Source organism: Ranitomeya imitator, chromosome 1 (genome assembly GCF_032444005.1).
Source record: "Ranitomeya imitator isolate aRanImi1 chromosome 1, aRanImi1.pri, whole genome shotgun sequence".
Taxonomy (NCBI): domain Eukaryota; kingdom Metazoa; phylum Chordata; class Amphibia; order Anura; family Dendrobatidae; genus Ranitomeya; species Ranitomeya imitator.
Window position 1 is genome coordinate 812,653,567 of NC_091282.1, and position 19,382 is coordinate 812,672,948.

General features: G+C 43.6%; 1 protein-coding gene across 2 annotated transcripts; it reads left to right on the top strand.

Annotated features, from left to right (window-relative positions):
• Nucleotides 1-60: 60 nt before the first annotated feature.
• FAM174C (family with sequence similarity 174 member C) lies at nucleotides 61-17,129 on the top strand. Of its 2 annotated transcripts, none has more exons than XM_069739567.1 (5): nucleotides 61-233; nucleotides 5,973-6,030; nucleotides 12,520-12,764; nucleotides 16,415-16,534; nucleotides 16,619-17,129. In XM_069739567.1, exons 2-5 carry the CDS (start codon nucleotides 6,025-6,027, stop codon nucleotides 16,620-16,622), a joined length of 375 nt encoding a protein of 124 aa, XP_069595668.1. In that variant the 5' UTR covers nucleotides 61-233; nucleotides 5,973-6,024; the 3' UTR covers nucleotides 16,623-17,129. The 2 variants fall into 2 exon arrangements, with proteins under 2 accessions (XP_069595668.1, XP_069595677.1); XM_069739576.1 differs by having other exon boundaries at nucleotides 127-233; nucleotides 5,976-6,030; nucleotides 16,619-16,756.
• The last annotated feature ends 2,253 nt before the right edge of the window (nucleotides 17,130-19,382 follow it).

Genomic DNA, 19,382 nt, shown 5'->3' on the forward strand with positions numbered 1-19,382 from the left:
GAGACTGGCAGCACTTCTTGTGGGGCGTTGATCTCGTACTGCGCATGCTCTCATCATGCTGACTGCCCGCCTCCTGCCGAAGCTGTTCCGTCATATCACACAACGTGGTGACCGAGTGTCGATATCACGTGACTTTGCTAGTGACGTGTCCCGTGCGTGTGGCCGTGGGGAGGAGCCGATGTAGGAAGTGGCGACATCTGGTGCTGGTGATTACTACGGCGGCCGGCTAGCTGGTGAGTAGCGGTGATGGCGGCTAATGGAGACGCGCGCCTGCACTGCCGGGCACAGGGCTTCCCAGTCAGCTTTGCAGGGCACGTGTGGCCCGGCTGCAGGACGCCCTGAGGGCTCCCATCATTCTAGTGCATTAGGGGCAGCTGGGCAGACTCCTGCCATGGACCTGTGCGGCCCCCGTACTACAGTGTGTGACCGCTAGGGTTGAGCGAAACGGGTCGAAATTGTTCAAAAGTCGCCGACTTTTGGCAAGGTCGGGTTTCATGAAACCCGACCCGACCCCAGTGGGGGGTCGGCCATGAAGTCGGCGATCTTTTGAATCTGGAATCGGAATTCCGATCCCGATTCCCGATATGTTTAAGATATCGGGAATTGGTATCGGAATTCAGATTAAAGTGTAAAATATAGAATTAAAATAAAAAATATTGCAATACTTACCCTCTGACGCGCCCTGGTACTAACCGGCAGCCTTCCTCCTTCGAATCCGCGCTTCTAGGACCTTGCCGTGACGTCGCGGTGACGTCGCGGCTTGTGATTGGCCGCGCGGCCGCCCATGTGACCGCTCGCGCGGCCAATCACAAGCCGCGACGTCACCCGCGACGTCACCGAAGGTCCTGGAAGGGCTGATTCTTAGGAAGGAAGGCTGCCGGAAAGAAGCAGGGCGCTTCCGAGGGTGAGTATATACCTAATAGGAATATACTCGCCCTCGGAAGCGCCCTGCTTCCTTCCGACAGCCTTCCTTCCTAAGAATCAGCCCTTCCAGGACCTTCGGTGACGTCGCGGCTTGTGATTGGCCGCGCGAGCGGTCACATGGGCGGCCGCGCGGCCAATCACAAGCCGCGACGTCACCGCGACGTCACGGCAAGGTCCTAGAAGCGCGGATTCGAAGGAGGAAGGCTGCCGGTTAGTACCAGGGCGCGTCAGAGGGTAAGTATTGCAATATTTTTTATTTTAATTCTATATTTTACACTTAAATATGGATCCCAGGGCCTGAAGGAGAGTTTCCGCTCCTTCAGACTCTGGGAACCATGGAAACCCAATGCACTGCATTGGGTTTCGAGTTTCGGCCGACCCCGACCCCGACTTTTTTATAGGATCGGCCGATTTCACTCGACCCGACTTTTCCAAAAGTCGGGTTTCGTGAAACCCGACCCGATCCTATAAAAGTGAAGGTCGCTCAACCCTAGTGACCGCTGCTTGTCCGACAGCAGGATTCTACAGACGTGTGCTATCCTGGCACACACCGACATAGATGTGATAACCCACAGTACATTTTAGTTTTAACCCCTTCATGACCCAGCCTCTTTTGACCTTAAAGACCTGGCCATTTTTTTGCAATTCTGACCAGTGTCCCTTTATGAGGTAATAACTCAGGAACGCTTCAACGGATCCTAGCGGTTCTGAGATTGTTTTTTCGTGACATATTGGGCTTCATGTTAGTGGTAAATTTAGGTCAATAATTTTTGCGTTTATTTGTGAAAAAAATGGAGATTTGGCGAAAATTTTGAAAATTTCTCAATTTTCAAATTTTGAATTTTTGTTCTGTTAAATCAGAGTTATGTGACACAAAATAGTTAATAAATAACATTTCCCACATGTCTACTTTACATCAGCACAATTTTGGAAACACTATTTTTTTTTTTTTGCTAGGAAGTTATAAGGGTTAAAATGTGACCAGCAATTTCTCATTTTTACAACGAAATTTACAAAACCATTTTTTGTTAGGGACCACCTCACATTTGAAGTCAGTTTGAGGGGTCTATATGGCTGAAAATACCCAAAAGTGACACCATTCTAAAAACTGCACCCCTCAAGGTGCTCAAAACCACATTCCAGAAGTTTATTAACCCTTCAGGTGCTTCACAGCAGCAGAAGCAACATGGAAGGAAAAAATGAACATTTAACTTTTTAGTCACAAAAATGATATTTTAGCTACAATTTGTTTTATTTTTCCCAAGGGTAAAAACAGAAACTGGACCCCAAAAGTTATTGTATTGTCCTGAGTACACCTCTACCCCATATGTGTGTGTGTGCGTGCGTGTGTGTGTGTGTGGGGGGGGGGGGGCGCGCAGGGAAGGAGCGCCATTTTACTTTTTCAATGAAAAATTGGCTCCACTCTTTAGCGGACACCATGTCGGGTTTGGAGAGCCCCTGTGTGCCTAAGCATTGGAGCTCCCCCACAAGTGACCCCATTTTGGAAACTAGACCCCCCAAGGAACTTATCTAGATGCATAGTGAGCACTTTGAACCCCCAGGTGCTTCACAAATTGATCCGTAAAAATGAAAAAGTACTTTTTTTTCACACAAAATTTCTTTAGCCTCAATTTTTTTCATTTTCACATGGGCAGCAGGATAAAATGGATCCTAAAATGTGTTGGGCAATTTGTCCTGAGTTCACCGATGCCTCATATGTGGTCACAAACCACTGTGCACACGGCAAGGCTCGGAAGGGAAGGAGCGCCATTTGACTTTGGAGCTAATTTTTCATTCAAATCATTAGCGGACACCATGTCGCGTTTGGAGAGCCCCTGTGTGCCTAATCATTGGAGGTCCCCCACATGTGACCCCATTTTGGAAACTAGACCTCCCATGGAACTAATCTAGATGTGCGGTGACCACTTTAAACCCCCAAGTGCTTCACAGTTTATAACGCAGATCCGTGAAAATAAAACATTTTTTCTTTCCTCAAAAATTATTTTTTAGCCCGCAATTTTTTATTTTCACAAGAGTAACAGGAGAAATTGGATACCAAAAGTTGTTGTCCAGTTTGTCCTGAGTACACTGATACCCCATATCTGGGGGGGAGCCACTGTTTGGGCACACGTCGGGGCTCAGAAGGGAAGTAGCGACGTTTTGAAATGCAGACTTTGATGGAATGGTCTGCAGGTGTCATGTTACGTTTGCAGAGCCCCTGATGTGCCTAAACAGTAGAAACCCCCACAAGTGACCCCGTTTTGGAAACTAGACCCCCCAAGGAACTTATCTAGATATGTGGTGAGCACTTTGAACCCCGCATGTGCTTCACAGACGTTTACAACGCAGAGCCGTGAAAATAAAAAATAATTTTTCATTCCTCAAAAATTGTTTTAGCAAGCAATTTTTTATTTTCGCAAAGGTAACAGGAGAAATTGGACCGCAATAATTGTTGCCCAGTTTGTCCTGAGTATGCTGGTACCCCATATGTGGGGGTATATCACTGGGGGCATGTCGGGGCTCGGAAAGAAAGGGAGCACCATTTGACTTTTTGAACGCAAGATTGGCTGGAATCAATTGTGGCGCCATGTTGCGTTTGGAGACCCCTGATGTGCCTAAACAGTGGAAACCCCTCAATTCTACCTCCAACACTAACCCCAACACACCCCTAACCCTAATCCCAACTCTAGCCACACCCCTAACCCCAACACACCCCTAACCCCAACCTTAACCCTAATTCCAACCCTAGCCCTAAGGCTATGTGCCCACGTTGTGGATTCGTGAGATTTTTCCGCACCATTTTTGAAAAATCCGCAGGTAAAAGGCACTGCGTTTCACCTGTGGATTAACCACGGATTTCCAGTGTTTTTTGTTTGGATTTCACCTGCGGATTCCTATTGAGGAACAGGTGTAAACCGCTGCGGAATCTGCACAAAGAATTGACATGCTGTGGAAAATACAACACAGCGTTTCCGCTGATAGAAAACTGCTACAAATCCGCAGCTGCGGATCCGCAGCCAAATCTGCACATAGCCTAATTATAACCCTATTATATATATTTATTTTCTTTTCTATTATTATTGTCCCTACCTATGGGGGTGATAAAGGGGGGGGTTGTCATTTATTATTTGTTTTATTTTGATCACTGTAATAAGTTTTATCACAGTGATCAAAATGTACCTGGAACGAATCTGCTGGCCGGCAGATTCAGCGGGCGCACTGCGCATGCGCCCGCCATTTTGGACGATGGCGGCGCCCGTGGGGAAGACGGACGGACACCGGGAGGCTCGGTAAGTATGAGGGGGCGGGATCGGAGCACTGGGGGAGCGGACAGGAGGACGGAGGGGAGCGGACCACAGAACGGAGGACTGGGGAAATCGGTGGCGGGGGCAGATCAAGGTTTCCAGCCATGGCCGATGCAGCATCGGCCATGACTGGATTGTAATATTTCACCACTTTTCATAGGTGAAATATTACAAATTGCTCTGATTGGCTGGTAAAAGTGAAAGAGCCAATCAGAGCGATCGCAGCCACGGGTGTGTGTGTGTGTGGGGGGGGGGGGGCGGGGGCGAAGCCACCCCTCCTGGGCTGAAGTACCACTCCCTCTGTCCCTGCAGATTGGGTGAACTTGGAGTTATCCCTTTCACCTGATCTGCAGGGACGCGATCCCTCCATGATGCCACATAGGCGTCACAGGTCGGATTGGCTCCGACTTTCATGACGCCTACGTGGCGTCACAGGTCGGGAAGGGGTTAAGGTTGGGGAGAGCCAATCACTTTTTCACACAGGGCCCTGCAGGTTTGGATTTCTTTTTCCCTTGATAATAAAAACCTCTATTTCAAAGCTGCATTTTGTGGTATCTTTGGCTAATATTTAAATTTGTTTGGTGATCTGAAAAATTTAAGGAATGTTAGGAAATTAGGACGAGGGTAAACACTTTTTCACATCACTGTAACTGAGCCATTCTTGATTGTACCCCAGCACGCTAGCTATATCACCAGTGCATTATGGGTTTGTGGCATCTAATACAGACCTATTAACCCCTTTCCGACATCGGGCGTAAATGTACGACGATGTCGGACTCCCTCCCTTTGATGTGGGCTCCGGCGGTGAGGCCACTGCTTTTCCCGCACATGTCAGCTGTTTTGAACAGCCGCGGGTGGAATCGCCCATCTGTGACCCCGTCACGTGATCGCAGGTCACCAATTGGTTGGCATGACAACCAGAGGTCTCCTGCAGACCTTTATGGCTGTCACCACCGGATTGTTATGAGCACCGCCTGTGGTTGGTGCTCATAGTAAGTGAACATTTCTGTTACATACAGGCGATCTGATCATTGCCTTGTGTAGCTGAGCCGATCGGGTTATGGGAGCTTCTAGCCTCCCGTGGAGACTATTGAAGCATGCCAAAAGTAAAAAAAAAAAAAAGTTTATATAAAAAAATGTGTAATATAAAATCACACCCCCTTTTCACCCCTTATCGCAAAATGACCTTTTTTTTTTGTTTTTCTCAAAGTTTGGATTTTTTTTTCACCACTTAAATAAAACAGAACCTAGACATGTTTGGTGTCTATGAAGTCGTAATCACCTGGAGAATCATATTGGCAGGTCACTTTTAGCATTTAGTGAACATGGTTTAAAAAACAAATATAAAAAAAAACGTTGTGGAATTGCACTTTTTTTTGCAATTTCACTGCGCTTGGATTTTTTTTTCTCCCCGTTTTGCAGTACAAAATGTGCTAAAACCAATGGTGTCGTTCAAAAGTACAACTCTTCCGGCAAAAAATAAGTCCTCACATGGCCATATTGACCAAATAATAAAATAGTTGTGGCTCTGGTCGTTAAAGGGTTAATATCGAGTAGCCCTGAAAGCGGCCTGGTTTCGGTGTTGGAGTACTGTTATTTCTGCAGGGCAGCCCCGAGTACCGTAGACTTGAGGAGCGGACACGTCCACGTAGTCAACCACTTTCTCCTGAATTACCGACGTTTAACCCGTTCTGTATTGTAAAGTGTTAGCACCTTTTTGTAATTATAACTTTTTTTTTATAGTAGATAGTGAAGAGAACTGTGAAGAACCACTATAGGAAAAATCACCAGAATTATGGAGGTCAGTACGCTAAATCTTGGCATGTGTTGCTAATTGTAATGACAGAATACAGCTGCCACATTCTCCATTCACTGAATACAAGCTCCATGAACTGACTGATTTCCTATTTAGTCGAGTCAGGTAGGGCGGCTGTCTGGAGTATGGTTGCCTTTGCCTGACACCTTGTGAGAGCCTGGCAGACATGATTAACAGTCAGTAATGTAACATAACTGTAGAAGAAGGCATGGATTGCACATACTGCCGCTAAGAGAAAATGTGGGTAATGCATTTGGCAGGATTGTTGCCTGGGCACCTTAAGACACTAAACTGAACTGCAAGAGGCTCCATTTTGTTTCCAAAGGAGATAAACTGCTGCCAAAAGGATATAGCTTTAATATTTGTACCTGGAAGTGCATGTAAAATAGAATGCGACAATCTAGAATAAAAAAAGTCGCCATACAATCACTAAAATAACCAAAGTACTGTATATATAATATTAAGATACCAAAATATAACAGTAGGTCGCTTTCCGTGCTTCAGATGTCCAATCTTGACAATTCAATTACGGCATTTGTCTTTGAAGCTGTTCCTCATGTGGCCCTATAAAGCAGGGGTTGAAAGCACCTAGCACCCTTACAAAAGCGGCCAAACATTGGTTATCCTTGTATTGACTCCTTATCATTGTTGAACCTAAATCATGCCTGTTGTCTTTTGAGCTTTCTCCTTAAAAAGGTTGTCGTGTCCAAATCGATAAGTCTGCAGTCACACTGTGTAACGCCTGCTTTGTGTGCTGCGGGGATTCACCGGTTTCTAACCCCCGGACCGGAGAGTATGTATGAGTAACACACACTCCCGGCCAATGAGCGTGGCCTCGCTTAATACAAGTGTTATATGGAGATCAGGTTCACTGGATGGCCGCATGTCTCCATATTGGATGAACCAATAGGAAAAATCTCCTATTCTTGCCGGGTACCGGCTGGCAGATCTCGGCGGGTGTACTGCGCATACGCCTGCCATTTTCTTCCAGGCAGATGAAACTGAAGACTGGGGGGCAGATTAGGAGGGTCCATGGATGATGGAGGTTATGGGGGGGACCCAATTTTTCTGTCCTCTGGTATGCTAGATCATATCAGACCAGAGGCAAATGAATGGGAAATCAGACTTTTTTTTTTTTGCGATCGCCATTATTTGGTGAATGACAGCGATGACAAGCCTGGCGACAGTAAAAACTGACCTGAATCATGTTCTCCGGGGACTCTGCTAGCCCCGGTAGCCGAGACCCCAGAGATTTTCCAACCCTGGGGGGTGCTATACCCATAATTCTCACCGCCATTAAACAGAGGCGCTGAGGAATAAGGCCCCTTAACTGCCACCGTTAAATAGCGTATTGGCGGTCATTAAGGGTTTAAATTCATTATCCTCAAATTGAAAGAACATGGTATCACAACAAACCCGCCAAGTGAGGGCCACCCACCAAAACTCTCAGCCTGGGCAAGGAGGGCATTAATCTGAGAGGAAGCACAGAGACCAAAGGTAACCCTGAAGGAGCTGTAGTGTTCCCAATCATAGGCTGGAGTATCTGTCCATACAACCACAATAAGCCGTACACTCCATAGAGGTGGCCTTTATGGAAGAATGGGCAGAGAAAAGCATTTACTTGCAAAAATTGTAAGGTTAGTTTTGAGTTCACCAAAAGACGTGGGAGACACCCCAAATGTGTGGAGGAAGGTTCTGTGGTTAGATGAGAACAAAAATTGAACTTTTTGGCCACCAAGATAAATGTTATGTCTGGCCCAAACCAGCACAGCTGATCACCCCAAGAACGCCATCCCCACAGTAAACCATGGGGGCAGCATCATGCTGGATGTTATTCAGCAGCAGTGAAAGGGAAAATGGTCTGAGTCAAGGGGAAGATAGAGGTGCAAAATGCACGTGTATTCTTGAGCAAAACCTGCTTGTCAGTGATTTGAGATTGGGACAGATGTTCACCTTCCAAAAAGACGATCACCCAAATCGTACTGCTAAAGCAAATCTAGTGGTTTAAGGGTAAACATGTAAATGATCTGGAGTGGGCTAGTCAAAGCCCAGACCTTAATCCAAGTGAGAGTCTGTGGTCAGAATTGAAGATTGCTGTTCACCAGAGAGAACCATCTAACTGAAGCAGTATTTCCTTGAGGAATTGTTTTACAAAAAAGGTACATCTTATTGGAGTATGTATAAATATCACACAAATTTTACCCTTAAAACTCAATATTAAATTAAAAACAACCAACAACTCCAAACTTGAATTATTTAAATTTAGGTATAATAAATGTAGATATCCTAAAAGGAGGGACACCCTCCGCACACACTTCTCAGAATGTGACATGGAGTGTGCCTGCAAGGGTTATCTCCTCTCGCGCAATCCAACACTCAAGCTCTGTTCTAGGTGAGCATAAATCACACCCCGATTACTTAATGCGCCGAGGAGTCCCCAAAGTGTTAGACAATCAAATGGTCACACAATGTCTCTGAAAGCTATGGATTCTATTAGAGCATGCAAGGCTATTAAATTTATTAAATTTATTAAAGATTTTAAGCTTTTATATAAAAATATACAGTTAAGGCTAGGTTAACATTGCATTAGTGCAGTCCATTCAGTGCATACACTAATGGACTGCGCTAACGCAATTACTGAAAAAGGATCGCGTTAGAGCATCTGTGCTAGCACGATCGCATATCTGCGCTAGCGGTGACGGATTCGAAAACGCTGCAGACAGCGTTCGAGGTCCGTCACGAAAAAAAGGCACATCACTAACGCATGCCAATAATGTAGTGCGTTAGCGATGCGCTACATAATTGCGGTCAATGGGTGCGCTAACAAATCCGTTACATAGCGTTAGTGCCGCTATGTAACGGATTCCGTCAGCAGACACCCACTAACGCAATGTGAACATAGCCTAATACAACAAAAGATGTAAAAAGTTATAAAATGAGAAGGGTGAAATAGCAGAAATATCTAAAACGTTTCTGTTTACAGTTACCTTCTGCTTTCCTAGAGGGAAGGGGAAGTGATTTATGGATCATATCGGCCTCTTAGGCAGCCCTCACATGTGAACCACTTCTTTTGTCACCCAGCTTTTTATAGTCCTGAATTTACTCATATTTCCAGGATGACCTGGATCGGTCCATTTAAAAGTTAACTGCGTGTGAATAGACGAATGGCTAAGTTGTGGCATTTCAAATATCCAATGTCGCCCCCCTCCCCCCTTCTCTCTATACAGACAATAGGGAATATTCTTTCCTAGTCTCAAAGCATATGATATCTTTTTGAAGCTAATGGTTTTAGCCGAGCTGCCATGTTTAATACACAAAACATTGCTGTTCGTTAATCAGCGTAGGGTAAATTCATGAGTTACAATTTGCCAAAAGGCAACAAATCCCTTACTAAAGACTATACTAAAACATAACTTTTATTGAACTAATAGGACAGTTAAAAATGCAGAGTTAGTGTGTTATCCACCGGGTTATTTGGGATACAACTCAGTATTAGGAGACCATCTGATCAATTGCATTATCTGTCTAATATCCCCGATATAGTGTTCATTTGATCTATGGGAAAGGTGCGGCCGCTACCTATATCCCTATTCACACTATTATGCACACTCAACTTGCTAATAAAAAAATAAAAAAAACTGCCATGTTTGACACTTCACAGATTTTCCCAGGAGAGTTTCTGCAATAAGGGAAGGCAGATGTTATCTTCTTTTGGTAGAGACAGTATGTGGGTGCAGCCTTAACTAGTTATGTTACTGATATTACAGTTTCCCTTGCAAATATACATTTCCTTCACACCCTCCCTATTTTTTTCACTATTACCTTCCCTTCTTTACCTCAGAGGGTGGCACCCCCACTCAATGTAGACTCACCCTCGCTAACCCTATCCTTTCCAGGGACATCAGTAATACAAGGGTTAAGTCTAAAAAAAGGGGTCAAATGCAAATCACTCAAAATATACAAAAGAAAATTTGAATTGTGAACTAGTTTAAAATGTTCAGTCTACCATTAGATCCTTGCCAATGATATGTGCGTTGAAACGCATATGATTTTAATGTCTGGCCGATGACTTAATTGTTTTAATGTTATTTGAAGCTATGGATTAAAAGGCAACGATTTTATGGACTTACATCGCTGGACTTATTACTTTCAAGTTCAAACGCAAATCCTCTCTGATCCTCTATATGACCATGGACAGTAAACATCAATGGCAGACTGTCCCAACTATTTTGGGGCGTTTTGGGACTATGCTTTTCTCTGCCCATTTTTCCATAAAGGCCACCTCTATGGAGTGTACGGCTTATTGTGGTTGTATGGACAGATCTCCTCTCTTCATACAGATCTTCCTTACCTGACCTATCGCAATCAATGACATCATGCTTTCCCCTGTACCCGAAGCCCGCTGCCTCAGAGTAACCTTCGACTTTGCCCTGTCCTTCAAACCACACATCCAAGCTCTCTCCACCTCCTGTCACCTCCAGCTCAAAAATATTTCCAGAATCTGTCCTTTCCTCAACAGTCAATCTACTAAAATGCTTGAGCATGCCCTCATCATATCCAGCCTTGACTACTGCAACATTCTTTTCTGCGGCCTCCCTGCTAACACCCTTGCACCTCTCCAGTCCATCCTTAACTCTGCTGCCCAACTAATTCATCTCTCTCCTCGCTACGCCTCTGCTTCCCCCCTCTGCAAATCCCTTCACTGGCTCCCATTCCCTCAGCGTGTCCAGTTCAAATTACTAATACTAACCTATAAAGCCATCCATAACCTGTCTCCTCCATATATCTCTGAAATAATCTCCCGATATCTTCCCTCACGTAATCTTCGGTCCTCTCAAGACCTCCTTCTCTCCTCCACACTTATTTGCTCCTCATCCAATCGCCTCCAAGACTTTTCCAGAATATCCCCCATCCTCTGGAATTCTTTGCCCCAACACGTCCGACTATCAACCACATTCGGATCCTTCAGACGGAACCTGAAAACCCATCTCTTCAGGAAAGCCTGCAGCCTGCACTGAACCCGCTGCCTCCTCATCACTACCAAAGCTACCGCCTCACCAACACCATTGGAGCTCCTGCAATCCCCAACCTACTGTCTCCTTCCCCATAATCCTGTAGAATGTAAGTCGCAAGGGCAGGGTCCTCGCCCCTCTGTATCAGTCTGTCATTGTTAGTTTGTTTACTGTAAGTGATATCTGTAACTTGTATGTAACCCCTTCTCATGTACAGCACCATGGAATCAATGGTGCTATATTAATAATACTCCAGCCCATGATTGGGAACTCTACAGCTCCTTCAGGGTTACCTTTGGTCTCTGTGCCGGCCGGTACCCGGCAAGATTAGGAGATTTTTCCTATTGGTTCTTTTTGATCACTGTGATGGGGCTTGGTCATCAAGTACAAAATTGGCTCAGTCACTAAGGGGTCAAGCGAGGCTGCGCCCAGAGGAGACATGCGGCCATCCAGTGAACCTGATCTCCATACAACACTTGTATTAAGCGAGGCCACGCTCATTGGCCGGGAGTGTGTGTTACTCATACATACTCTCCGGTCCGGGGGTTAGAAACCGGTGAATCCCCGCAGCACACATTGCAGGCGTTACACAGTGTGACTGCAGACTTATCGATTTTGACACGACAACTTTTTTAAGGAGAAAGCTCAAAAGACAACAGGCATGATTTAGGTTCAACAATGATAAGGAGTCAATACAAGGATAACCAATGACTGTCCCAACTATTTTCTAAACTCTGAACCAATGGGTCATACCTTCTATCCAATATATTATAATCTGAATCCATAATTGGGCATAACTGGCTACACACCCAAGATACATTACCTTATGCAGCATATTGTCATTAGGAGGCTTCTGGATAATTAAGATGCCAGAGCATTACATGTGATGTCCAAGCACTCCGGTGTGAGTTCACTCTACTTCATCCATTCTGGCATGTTCATGTCAGCTTGCAATCAATACTATTCCTGATTTCCAGTTTCCATCTATAGCCAATCATCTAACACAGGCTTCCCTGTCTCTTCCTGCACTAACACGCATGCGTATGATATACTTACCCTGCAATCAGCCGGTACAGCAATCTGCGCCATTGTACCCATTCAAACAAGCAGGCCAATATATTTTAGCAGCACTCTCGGATGTAAATGGTATTATTTGCCCGACGTTGACGTGGAGAGAATCAATATTTGTCGTGTGTATACTTATCGAGAAGTGTTATTCCCCACTTTCCAGTTCCCCTAAGGCCGGCTTCACACTTCTGTATTTCACAGACAGGCTGCCTATGAGGCTATTGAGTTTTGGTCAGAAGATCCATGACTGTCCGTACTAGGACTGCAAAACAAGGATCTGTGAATGTGGCCTAATGGTTGTAAGCAGGGTTATATAGCATGTCAAAAGGAAATAAAAGTGTGATGAGAAGGGCTAGATAATGTGTACTACTCCTATCTTCCTTTGTTCTTGCAGGTGTGGTGCATCTCGTGTTTACTGATATTTATGGTGCCTGTGGTCTGGAGTGATGAAGGAAATGGTAGCTCTACAGTCCCTACTTCAACAGTTACCACAAATTCTTCAATCACAAAACCTACTCAGATCACAAAAGCTACCCAATTATCCTTCTGGGGAAACATTGAAATGATGCAGCGAGCCTTCTATGTGCTGATAGGAATTAGTGTGTTGGCCGTACTCTACTTTGTAATCAGGACTTGTAGGTAAGAAATGCTTGTTGCTTATACACCATATGTCAGTTTTTATTCCCATTGTAAAAAAAGATATGTATAAAGGGGTTCTCTGGGCCGAACTGAAAATTCTGTAGTCACTCGGAGACTGGTGAATTGTGAGGGCATACTGTCACGTTTCCCCTCTTTTTCCCATGCTGGTGGGCAGATGTGTACATTGTAAAAAAAGATATGTATAAAGGGGTTCTCTGGGCCGAACTGAAAATTCTGTAGTCACTCGGAGACTGGTGAATTGTGAGGGCACACTGTCACGTTTCCCCTCTTTTTCCCATGCTGGTGGGCAGATGTGTAACTGCATGTATGTGCATGTATTTGCATAACTATGGTCACAACTAGACTAGCGTAGCTTCTCTCAATAGAAGAGAATTGAGAGATGTGCAGGAGTCTAGTCGGCGTGTGACCAGCTATCCGCTCCTTGGGAAATACAGTAGAATCATCACAATGTGTGCAGCGCTGTCACAAATCGGCAGTCACATGGAGTGACTGCAGACTTCTCACATTTAAATAATCCCTTTAAATCCTATAGTATATTCTGTAAAATATTTACAGTTGTCTTGTTGCATATCTCTCACTTTTTTATTTTACTAATCATAAGTGTAATATTAGGGAACTTTAGAAAGCACGTAACACGTAGCACGTCTCTTATTGGTTTATAGGAAATTACACCTTTTGGGGCATTTATTTACGTGTATGAGTTGGGAGTTAAAACTCAGTTTTTACTATTTGCTTTCATTAGTGTTTTTGAACAGGTTGGTTTCTTGTCTTTTCTAAACTTCCCTGTGGTCATAAAGCAGTATAAAGGAGTTTGGGAGGAATGTAAGGGTTACAGACAGCCATCAGAACAAGCTGACTGATTTCTACTTTTGTCATTCTGCAATCTGTTATGTGCCGTGAAACAATGGGGATGTAAAGGCCAAACAGTGCAACATTTTTAATGACCTCTGATTGCAATAATAATGTTTAGCCCCAAATATATGTATTTAGGTTGAAAATGTGTCTTTCAAAGAACATTTGTCTGGCGCCTATATCACTCCTTTGAAAAGGTATTGCCTTTTAAGTACCCATGCACATTGGACATTTCAACACCCACTGTCCCCTATGTATAGGAGTTCCCTGACGGTCTTCAGACTGCAGTTGTCAGGAAAATGGATGCTCAGATATTTGGGTTCCAGCATACACAGTACTATACTCTTACAGAAGAGGGGCCAGGCAGCGGTTTATTCCCTTCCCCCTATTAAAAAAAACAAACAAACAAACAAGCTAGCAAGTATACCTTTGTCTAGGGCAGTTGGGAAGAAGTAGCGGTCATCCAAATGAGCAATCGGCCATAATCTATTGAAGGTGTTTGTGCACCATTAAACTAAATTTCTGGTTACAAATTTTCAACAACACAATCAATCAAATGAGTTGTTGAAAAATGTCTGTCTAAAATATTACAAAGCCACCTTATAATACACATTTAGATTGTCAGCCAAACCTGCTGGTTATATTGGGCTCGGCTGACCATCTTGTCTGTATGATGGTGTCCTCTCTCTTGAATCTCTTGAATCTCTCCTGATGGCATAGGTGAGATTTACCTGGGGATGTTCCTTCTGCTAGTTCTTCTGCAGGTTTTAAGTACTATGTACATTGCTTATTGGACATCTTTATCTGCCTTCCTTTATATCCTCCCTGTGCCAGGCTGTACTTGGCAGGTAGCCAATTTTGTTTTTTTTTCTCTGACTAATGGGTGATACTATATGTTAATTGATACCTTGTTGATGAGCTATGTGGTGTTATTAGAGATGAGCGAATATGTTCAGAAAACGATCGCCAAACATTAATTTGTCACAAATATGGCATATTCGAATTCATGATAGGAAACACAAGCATTTTTTCTTAAAATTGGAAAGTCGGTAAAAGTGTGGAAAAATAATTGCCTTGCAGTTATCATTGACATCAAGCTCTAGGTTTAGTAATGAAAGTGTCAGCCACCCTCAATACTAAGCAACTGTTAAATTTTAATTAAAAAAATGAAAAAAACATTGTGTGGGCTACTACGTAATTTTCATAACCAGCAGAGGGAAAGCCGACTGAGGGCTAATGTTAATATTCTGGGAAGGAGCCAATAGCCATAAAAGTTCCGAAGCTATTAATATCAGCTCACAGCTGCTTGCTTAGCCTGTACTGGCTAGTTTACAGGGGGACCCCAGAAAAAAATTGACATGGTCCCCCTATAAAATCTAACTAGCAAAGACTAAACAGACAGCTGCAGGGTGACATTGATACCCTAGGAAGGGGCCATGGATATTGGCCCCTCCCAGACTAAAAACATCAGCTCTCAGCTGCCACAGAAAAGGCGCATCTATAAAATGTGCCACATCTGGCGCTTAGCCTTGCACTTCACACTTGCCCTTTAGCGGTGGTCATGCCCCTGATTTGCTTGGTGACCAAACAGGGCTTCGCTAGCTGGCGTCTACTAGCTGTTATGTGTATCTCCTCAACATGGGGTGCAATCACGGTTCGAACCCTGCATGGCATTCGGCCCTTTCTAGAGATCTTGAAAAATGTAACCGGTGTGTGGCGAGGACGTATGGTAACTCCATAATCTCCTAAAAGGGAGCCTGTCATCAGTTTTGGCCGATATAAGATACGGCTATCACCTTTCAGGGCTGATATACAGCATTCTATAAATCAGAAAGGATTTCACAAGGAGATTTAACGTTTACCTGTCAGCAGTTTTGGCCAATATGAGGTACAGCCATCACCTTTCAGGGCTGACATACAGCATTCCATAATGCTGTATATAAGCCTTCAACCCGACCTGTAAGAGAAGAAAAATAACTTTTATTATGCTCACCTGCGGGGAGGTTTCCGGCCCAAGGGTGTGGGTTTCGCTCTTCTTGGTCCCATCTTCTTGCGATGCAGTCTTTTTTTTTTTTCTGCCCCTCTTCACACATTGAGGTCAACTCTTGACGCATGGTAAGGTTTTTAATATCAGACAGCGTAGGACCTGTCCCGATCTGGGTCACCTTGTCGACGGTGGGATGGCTTTTATGCTATTTTTAATCAAAATCCGTATTACTAAGAACCCTGTGCTGCATGTATACCAACTAACATCAAGCTTATTTTTTATTTTTTTTAAGAGCAGCGTGATGTAGGGGCAGAGATCGTGATTCGAGTGAAGCGTCACTTTCTGGGCTGTTTATTGTAGTTTCAAAAAATTATGTTTCAGCTGACGAAGCACATCACTAGGACCAGTTGTATTGTGCCTTGTAGTCCTGCTATGTTTAACCATGCCCCCACAGCTGTTTGCCAGTTTTCTGCCTACGCACAGTGTACACACAAAGCTCAGTGGTGTGGGCGAGGTTATACAGAGCTCAGCATTCATAGAACTGCTAGATCTGCAGCAAAGAAAAACATGTTATCAAAGCTGTGTCAAGCAGCTCAGTAAGTGACAAATCACTGGAATCAGGGTCTCTGCCCTTACATTATGCTGCTCTCATATTACATAGACCTGGTGATATTTTCCTTAAGATACTAGTGGATCTAGAATAAAAGATCATGGGTTGTGTTATATAGCAATTTCCTAGTTGGAAAATCGCCTTTTATTATTTGTTTTAAAAATAACTATTGTTTTTCAGCCTGAAAAAGAAGCCTCAAAGGAAGAAGTATGGGCTTCTCTCAGACTATGATGACACCATGGAATTGGGATCAATGGACAGTGATGAAGAGAAAATATTTGAGTCAAGGAGTATAAGAAGGTAAGCACTTGTGGGAGGCACATGGGTCAGTGATTTGTGTATTTTGTAAATAAAACAAAAACCCCACATTTTTTTAATTGACAGGTAATGGATAAAGCTGCAAGTCTTGAATCCCTAACCACAAACCAGCACTATCCTTGTGATGACACAGCAGACGGTCTCCTGTGTTTTGAGGGGATGTGCACCTCTGTCCAAATTCATCCCAACACTAACTGCTGCTGCTGGAAAAGCCTGACTGGTTGGACCATGGATTGTGTGCAGTGCCGTACTAAAGACTTCAGTGGATATGTGATTCTCTGGCCTTTCCCAAATGTACATTCCATCCTCAGTGTGGACTCTGCTTCTAACGCCGATCGGAGCTAATGGTTGAATAACAAGTGCTTTCCTTTTTACTCTTTCCAGCAAAACGTATTTGCTGAATTATCCTGACAAGACCAGGTAATTGTAGGGTTCTCCTGCCTGGAAATGTGGCCAAGACGCAAGGTCTTACTTGCTCTGTGCTACTAATTTTGTATGTGGTTCAGGATATTTTCTAACAAACATTTATTTTTCCACTGTTCCTTTTTTATACGAATAAAACATTGATTTATCTGGATGTGTTTGTTGCCTATTTCAGCCAAATCCATGTGTGCTCACTGAGCAAGCCATTAGGAACAGTCCGCGAAACCCTTTCCCGATCGATACATTTTCTGTTATTGTGCTTTTATTTCCTCCCATTATTCCAAGAGCCATAACTTTTTCATTTTTCCGTTAACACACCTGCATGAGGCCTTTTTTTTCCCTCTTTTTTTTAGTTTAATGACTTGTATACATTTATTTTACCATGCAATATACTGAAAACCGAAACAAAATTCCAAGGGCTGTGTAATTTCACAGCAAGTTTTTCTGCAATTGTTTTTCCAGTTTTGTTTTTACAGAAATACCAAACTTGTGCATATGTATTTAAGTGGCTCATAGAAAGAGGACGACTTCAAAAAAACTTCACAGAAAAAGAAGCCGCCTTACCAACACCAAGTCAGATAACATATGCAGTAGCAGGATGCAGCAGACCCCCATGATAAAGGCAGGGGCAGCACAGTGGCAAAATACTGATAGGCGCAGCTACTCACATCTACCAATTCATGAAGAGGTGACTGTGTAGTATTAAACATGCACCCAGATGGAGCGTGCATAGGAAACCAGTCTTTAGCTCCCGGCGCCGGGGAACAGCGCTAACTGTACCGCTGCTTCCCTGGCGCCTGTACGTGTGGTACTGATGAGATATACAGTTGCTATACGCGTGCCGCAAGTATTACAAACACACTATCTCTGGTACTGGAAATATCAGGACGTGTGAAACAGGCCTTAAGCTGACTTATCAATTTTACCACATGCAAAACTGCATAAAAAAAACAAACTCGAAAAGAACTCCTGAATTGCTGGTGTTTGTTCATTCGGCCTCAAAAAATCTGAATAAAGTGATCAAAAAAGTTATGCAACAAAAAATTATGCCAATAAAAACATCAACTTTTCCCACAAAAAAAACCCCTCACATTGACTGTTGGACGAAATATGGAAAAAATACAGCTTTCAAAATATGGCGATGCAAAAGCGTTTTTTAGTGTGTGTGACAGCAGCCAAACACACAAAATGTATAAATCTGATATCGCTGTAATCGCACCTAACCCGAAGAGTAAAGTAATCAAATCACTTATACCATACAAGGAACGGCGTAAAAAAGAAATAAAACCAATTCTTCACCTGCTGTTGATTTTGTTGATTTTGCCTCCAAAGGATCGTTGTAAAGTTTAGCTCAAATTAATCCTGCATGCTACGCTGAGTGCTTACACTGGAGTTTGCATGTAAATCTCTGAAATACGTGATTCAGACGGAACCCTTGGAGGAAGATTCCCTATAATTAGGCAGATGGAGGCACTGTGGACGCCGTCTGACCTGTAATCTGGCCATGTCCATCTTTTTATGTGTGCATAAAAGCGCCGTCCCCTACAGTTTTGTGCGCTTCTGAAAAGGAAACCGCTGAACAGAGGCCAGATGCAGTCCAGAGTAACTGCTGTCTCATTATAGTGAATGGATCCTCGGGTTTCATCTGAATCACATCACTCGGAAATTTAGATGTAAACCCCAAAATAAGTGTTCAGTGTAGAGCGCAGGATAAAGGTGATCCAAGATGTTGTGTAAATTGTTCCCAAGAAAAGCTTCAAATCAATCCTCAAAAAAGCAAGCCCCCACTTAGGTCCATCATCTGTTAACGGAAATATAGGGGCTTTCATATTACTGGTAGTACAAAGGCTCTGGAAAAGTGCTATGGCTCCTCGCCCCGCAAAAGAAATGCAGCAAATTCTGTACTTCCAAATCTACATGTCCCCTCCCCTTTGAGCCCAGTGTGCCTAATCCATGTTTAGGGTCCACATGTTTGGCATTTCTGAAATGAGAGGAGAGCCCGTCTAATTTACCAGTCCATGCCTCCAGAAGCACAAGTGCGGCATAATGTACTGGTGACTACAATGGCAGTTTGCAATTTACTCAGCATACTGCACCCTTAACCCCTAAGGGTGGTTTGCATGTTAATGACCAGGCCAATTTTTACAATTCTGACCACTGTCCCTTTATGAGGTTATAACTCTGGAACGCATCAACGGATTATTTTCTTGTGACATATTGTACTTTGACAGTGGTAAAATTTCTTTGACATTACTTGTGTTTATTTGTGAAAAAAATGGAAATTTGGCGAAAATTTTGCAATTTTCCAACTTTGAATTTTCATGCCCTTCAATCACAAAGATATGTCACACAAAATACTTAATAAGTAACATTTCCCACATGTCTACTTTACATCAGCACAATTTTG